The sequence below is a fragment of the Aulonocara sp. 'chitande type north' Nkhata Bay genome, linkage group LG7 (assembly GCF_057382095.1).
Source record: "Aulonocara sp. 'chitande type north' Nkhata Bay isolate Kocher_YH1m ecotype deep benthic linkage group LG7, A_spYH_male_GT1.1, whole genome shotgun sequence".
In the NCBI taxonomy this organism is placed as follows: Eukaryota; Metazoa; Chordata; class Actinopteri; order Cichliformes; family Cichlidae; genus Aulonocara; species Aulonocara sp. 'chitande type north' Nkhata Bay.
Genome location: NC_141350.1, coordinates 67,599,154 through 67,605,957, shown reverse-complemented (window position 1 = coordinate 67,605,957; position 6,804 = coordinate 67,599,154). Strand labels below are relative to the sequence as shown.

Below are 6,804 nucleotides of genomic sequence, written 5' to 3'. Positions count from 1 at the left end.
AAATATTTGCCGCTCACATCAAACTGGACTCTATGAACTAGAATTAGTTCAAAAACAATTGGTTAACATTTCTGTTTTTACATTTACGATTACCAACACACACCACAGAAACGTCTTTTCACAGAGGGCCACTTCCTGTGTGGATGAAGCAAACCGACAGCAGGCAGTTGTGATTCGCTGGCTGTGACTCACCTGAAGCGTTACAGGCCTCTCTGCTTGGACTGTTGGGCTGAGGCTCACCTGGGTCAGGATTGGACCGTCTGTGCTCAGAACATCGGCTCACTCTGATTCAATTCATGTCAGAACAAAACCAAGAACAGCTGGGTGGTAACTAAGTACAAAATACTTAAGCATTCCAGGTATCCGTGCTTTACTTTGAAGTATTCTGCTGATAATAAACGGGGCTAACGCAGATCGTTGTGTCTGTTGCTGTACGTCAGCACAGAGATGTTTCAGATAAATCACCTAAAAAACTCACAAGAATGAAATTGACATTCATTTTCCTCAACACCTGAGCAGCAACACTTGTGACCTCCACTGACTGGTAAATACCCAAACTCTTTACTCCTCTGCTCCTGTACGATGGGAGATTTTACCCTGGAGTCATCTTTGTTAAAACCAGCAGCAGTTTAATATTTTTAACTATGCTTTGAAAGTGTTTTCTTCAAATGGGAATTTAGAGTTGAAACGTGTTGTATTCAGCAGCCAGAGGCTAAATCCTGCCCTTCACTAACTTTAATACATTTTGACCTGCCAGGTTGTAGCTGTGGTCCGGTGCACAGAAGAGTGCACCTCTGCTGCATTTGCAATAAAAAGCTGACCAACGCAGAATGAAACTTAAAGGGAAGTTGGTGCCGGAGACAAAGAGAAACCTGTGCATGGATCTTCTCTCTTGATTTGTTGCAGGGAGGCTGCAGGGAGTCACTGAGCTCAAAGGAGTGTGTAGCTACGGCACAACAAGCAGTTTCTTTGAGCCGAATATAAAAGTGACGGAGCTTTATGTGCAGGTAAGTTGTAAGACTACGCCCGTTGTCCAGCGTGCTGTTGCCTAAATAACAAAGAAAACAATGACCCTGTCATGTCTGCGTCAGTCTTGAAAGGACAAACAGCATAATTATGCAGTTGCCACTTTAAAATAATCCTTCTTGTCAGTGGAAATTCTTTGTCATTTCCCAACGCGGACACTTGCAGCATGCTCTCATTTATGAGAAACTGGTGGAGTTTCTACGCCCAAAGATAACGATCTTTCCTCAAATGCATTCTTTTGTAAAAACAAACTCACAGTGAAGAATGTGAAGGTGGACACGTATCAGTGCCACTCTGTTAACCTGCTTAACCTGCAGTAACCGAACATTCAAGAGATTCCCCACCCCACCCCGAATGCACAGACCGAGTGGATAGCTCACAAAATGTGTCTTTTTTCACAACAAATTCTCTCTTAATGTCCATGAAAGAACTAGAAAAGCTGATCGCGTCCTTGATTGTTAACGTGAGCTTGTCCATTGCTCAAATGAGCTGAGCTTTAAATCAGCAGAAATAAAAAGCTAAGTGTTTCTTTAATACAGCAGTTAAATGTGGAATCAGCTGCTGCCACTGGGTCCAGTTTTACACGTTTGTATGAAAGTATATTTAAAGCTCCAGAAAAGTTTCATTTACCCCTAAAGATGCAAAATGCTCTTCATGCTTCGTTAGAAACTGCATTACTTATAAATGTGGAAATTATATATTTATTATTATTTATTTTTAAAAAAGGAGAACACTGAGGTCGATTAGCTCAGAACTTTGTTTTATATCTTCTCTTTGAACAAGATAGAAATTTAGGGGTAACATGGCCTTACAAACCTATTACACACAGCCTATTCAGTTCATAGGCTGTGTCTATGAACTAAAATTAGTTGAAACAATTGGTTAACATTTCTGTTTTTACGTTTGACTACGCACGTTTAGCTTCATTTCTGCAGTTCCACAATAGTATGTGTGTTTTATCCCTGGTATGAAAAATGTTCAGCTGCTGACGGGACAGAGTTCTTTGGAGTCGTGATGCAAAAACAACCTTTATCTTCACGGCGATGTCACACAGACACACTGAACACTGATTCTGAGGAATGCTTGACTTAACAAACACTGGTTGTTGCACAATCACAAAGCAGAACATGAACATATTTCAGTCTTCTTCTTCCTCCTGCTCCCTTCAGGGGGCGCCACAGCAGATCATCAGCCGCCATCTCCTCCTATCCCAGCATCCTCCTCTGTCACACCAACCCTCTGCATGTCCTCCGTCACTGCGTCCTTTGAGGTCTTCCTCTTTTCCTCCTGCCTGGCAGCTCCATCTTCATCACTCTGTCCAGTATATCCACTGTCCTTCATTCCCTGCTCGGTCATCTCTTTTCACTTCCTGTGTCATTGTCTTTTATTTTCTTATCTCTAGTCTATGTCAGAGCGCCTGTTTCCAGGCCCCGTCTGCGGTCTCCAGTTCCTTGTGCCTTTGGATTTTCTCCCTTTTGGACTTTTCACTTTTGCCCATTGGGACTTTGTTTTGTTTTCTCATTGTTTGTTAAATCTCACCTGTTTTCCACGTCTGCATTTTCACATCTCAAAGTGATATTTGAGTCAATTTCAGGGCCTGTAAAGAAGTTTAATCAGTAATTCAGCTTCTACCAGGTTCTGACTGTGAGCCTCAATTACACATACAGTCGGGGAAGATGGCCCCGCCCCTCCCTGAGCCTGGTTCTGCTGGAGGTTTCTTCCTGTTAAAAGGGAGTTTTTCCTTCCCACTGTCGCCAAAGTGCTGCTCATAGGGGGTCACATGATTGTTGGATTTTTCTCTGTATGTAGTATTGGATTGTCTACCTTAGAAGAGGAAAGCAGGTATTTGTTAGACCTTTCTCAACTTCAACACATTCTGTATACATGTTCTTCTACATGAGGTGTATATGTACAGTGGCAAGTGTTCATATTTTCTGCTTGTGAAGTTGTGTCTCATTGTTGTTTTTTAAATTCTTCAAATGCAGTCATCACTTCAAACTATTCACAGTAAATGATTTTTTGTTTCTATGGGCGGAGTCTCCAACTTTGTGATTGCAGCCTTTTCTTAGAACATAAATCTGTGTGTAATCCACCAGTTTAACGTATCCTTCCAGTTACTTTGGAAGCTCTCACACTCAGACCTCTGAGCCGAATCTGAAACTTCCTTTTTGAGAGATTTCAGGTTCAGCTCATCAGAGCTTCCAGATGAAGTTCATCCCAGTTTAATTCTGATACCACTTACAGGGACGCTTCCCCTGCTCTTTGTGATAAATCCTTAAAGTATTTTTCTGGAAAGATCTCAGCTTTAAGGGCTTCTCATCCATCTCATTCATCATCAGTTTTAGACCCAGTTCCAGCCTCTGAATGCTTGACTGTCTTCCAACAGTTTGAGCCAGTGTCTTATTCTGTTTTAAAAGATATAATTGATCATCTCAAAATCTCTGGTTCCCCGCATGATATTCTTTCTTCTTGTTTCTTTAAGGAAGCTTTACATGTTATTGGTCCTTGTATCTTATCTCTGCTGAATGCATCATTGTCATCAGGTTGTGTACCGTCTCTCTAAGCATGCTGTTGTGCAACCTATTATGAAAAAGAAAAATCTTGACCCTAATGCTCTCACTAACTACAGGCCGATCTCTAAACTCCCTTTTATTTCCAAAATATTGGAAAAGGTAGTTCTAAAACAACTTCAGGCCTTTTTAGGCCTGAAGTTGTTTTAGTGACAAGTTTCAGTCTGGTTTGAAACCTCGCCCCAGCACAGAGACAGCCTTACTTAGAGTTTTTAATGATCTTCTTTTAACTGCTGACTCTGGATATTCTGTGGTCGTAGTTTTACTTGACTTGACTGCTGCTTTGGTTAACCACAACATTCTTCTATCAAGAGTGGAACATGTTGTTGGTCTCAAAGGTTTTATCTTGGTTTAAATCCTACCTCTCAGAGAGGTCGTTCTCTGTTGCTATGGGGCAACACTCCTCGGCTTCTGCCCCTATTTACTGTGGTGTGCCTCAAGGGTCCGTGCTCGGTCCTGCTCTCTTCTCTTTGTACATGTTGCCCTTGGGATTAATTTTTAGTAAATACAACATCTCCTTTCACTGTTATGCTGATGATATCCAGATTTATTCACCTTTGAAATCCGATGTGACTGCTTCTTTGCAACCTCTGTTCAACTGCTTGCATGAAGTTAAAATTTGGTTATCACATAATTTTCTTACATTGAACGAGACCGAAATCATAGTCTTTGGTAGTCACACTCCGCTAAACCAGTTAGCTGATGCCCTAGGCCCTCTCGCTAGCCATCTCTCGCCCACTGTAAGAAACCTGTGAGTGTTCCTGGAGGGCTCTTTTAAACTTGAGAAACAGGTCTCCACTGTGGTAAAAAACAGCTTTTACCAGTTGCGTCAGATATCCAAAGCAAAGCCGTTCCTTCCTTTAAAGGACCTTGAAAAGCTTGTCCACGCATTTATTACATCCAGATCGGACTACTGTAACTCCCTCTACTCGGGCCTCCAACACTCCTCTCTTTGCCGGCTTCAGTTAATTCAAAATGCAGCTGCGCGTCTTTTAACAGGTACAAGAATTCATGAACACATAACTCCAATGTTAGCCAAATTACATTGGCTCCCTGTTAAATATCGCAAAGATTTTAAAATTCTTTTGTTCACTTTTAATATTCTGAATAATTTAGCGCCCAGCTATCTGAACTACTCCACTCATACAATCCCAACAGAGCAGATCGTCCAATCACAGGCTCCTAGCACAACCTAGGTCTCGAATGAAGTCGAGAGGTGACCGGGCCTTTGCATCCGTGGCACCCAGACTCTGGAATAACCTCCCTGTTCATGTTCGTACTGCCGAGTCGATCCAGTCTTTTAAATCACGTCTTAAAACTTATCTTTTTACTTTGGCTTTTGATTCTAACTAGTTGGTCTAGCTTGTTGTGTTGTTACCTATTGTTTGTTGTCCTGTTTTATTGTTTGTTTTAATTGTCTCATGCTTATACTGACTGTGAAGCACTATGGTCAACACTGTTGTTTTAATATGTGCTATATAAATAAATTTTGATTTGATTTTGATTTGAATTCAGTCTAGTTAAGTTTACTTCTCCATGGCACCGTTACAGTTCTGTTACCTTTCTTTCCTTACAGTTCACCATGGATAAGCTGGTCTCCGAACTTTTCGGCCTCTGCCCAACCATCATTGAGATGTATGACAATATGAAGGACAATGACGAACGCTGCAGGCGGATTGCTGACAGGGTCAGAGCTTTGGAGGGACTGATTTTAACCGTCAAAGAAAGGGGATCAGGCAGAAACTCTGGCGCTGTGGAGAAAGCGCTGAAGGAACTCCACACCATCTTGAAACATGCTGAGAAACTGGTGTCAAAATTCTCAAAAAATAATCGGCTTAAGCAGTTCATGATGTCAGGCAGCATTGGAGCAAAGTTCAGCGAGGTGAACCAAAGACTCACTGAGAACTTCCAGATGCTTTCTGGAGCTCTGCAGGTTGAGCAGAGCGACATACTGCACAAGGTGTATGAAACTGTTTTAGGGCGCCCCTACACACCGCTGCCTAACCCCCCATGTCCTACGTTTTCCCCAGCAGCACCGCCTATCCCCTCTCCTCCCGTGCCTGCCGCCTACATCATGGCACCCATGCGGGCTTCGACGCCTGTTCTGGCCCAGCCTTTCTGCAAAACTACAACAGTTCGCGTTCTTGTCTCCAATAACATGCCCCCGATGCCCGTCATTAGGACCATCAGCCCTGTTTCTGTCGTCAGAACTGTTTCACCGATGGGTTTTCGGCTCTACTAGTTTGGCCAGTCGCTTTGCATGATTTGTGATCAATAATAATCCCTATTTAATCCTCATGGGCCTTCATTCCTCCTGGAAGGTCTTCTTGACTGGGAAGCTGTGAAGGTAACTTTCATTCTCGAGAAATTCTTTTGTAAAAGAAATACTACTTTTTTTCACGATTAAATAGATTTGAGAGGGATTCAAAAACAAACAATTTTAATAAAGTTTTGTGAAACAATGAAATTATTCCTTGCTGAAATGAGTGCACACATATTTATTCTCTTTCACATTGTTATGTAATTTGTGTCCTCTTGTCCTAGTGCTAAATGAATCTCTAATAAATCAAGGAGCCTATGTGTGTCTGTGTGGTTTTCATCTAATTTAACAATCGTTCATCTGATCTGCTTCAAACTGTGCAGTCTGAGGATGCAGCGTGGTGAGCTAGTTAATTATAATAATCTCAAATATTTTAAACTTTGTGATTTCAGAGGTTTAACAAAGTTTCCTATAATGTGTGGTCTGATCTTCATTGCAGGACACAGTAGAACGTGTTATTTTCTTGGGCTGAATTTGATGCCACTCCTTTCTGTGTCTCCTCCAGTGTCTCCTCCTGCTCTGCTAATTTTGCCTCCAGCTTGGACATTTTTTTCTCGTTTATCCAGCTTCATCTCCAGATCGATGTGTAGAGCCCCAGACAGCGATATGTAGTCATCAGTGAGGCTCTTGTTCAGATTTTCAAACTCTTCCACATCTGATTCATCTTGTGAGCCTCTGCGAATTTGATGTTCAGTATTTCAGCTTTCTGCAAAGTCTCTAGGAAATTCTCCAGAGCTTTTTTCACATCAGACAGCTGAACTTCCTTCCTCTGGTCGAGGAAAAACACCAGTTTCCACAGAGCTTCAAGTCTTTTCACGACGAGGGGAGCCTGCTGGACATTATCCTTCATCTTCTCAATCGTTCTGTGAACATCCTTCAATGTCGTCA

The 6,804-nt window shown here is 42.0% G+C and overlaps 1 protein-coding gene across 1 annotated transcript; it reads left to right on the top strand.

Moving 5' to 3' along the window:
* The first annotated feature begins 772 nt into the window (after window positions 1-772).
* On the top strand, window positions 773-6,494 carry LOC147326775 (mixed lineage kinase domain-like protein). The gene is made up of 3 exons (XM_086302679.1): window positions 773-1,007; window positions 5,173-6,256; window positions 6,422-6,494. The coding sequence occupies exon 2, from the start codon at window positions 5,179-5,181 to the stop codon at window positions 5,836-5,838; it is 660 nt and encodes a 219-aa protein (XP_086158805.1). The 5' UTR covers window positions 773-1,007; window positions 5,173-5,178; the 3' UTR covers window positions 5,839-6,256; window positions 6,422-6,494.
* The last annotated feature ends 310 nt before the right edge of the window (window positions 6,495-6,804 follow it).

Excerpts from the sequence above, each read along its gene's own strand:
- LOC147326775 (XM_086302679.1), top strand. The coding sequence starts at position 5,179 with ATGGATAAGCTGGTCTCCGAACTTTTCGGCCTCTGCCCAACCATCATT.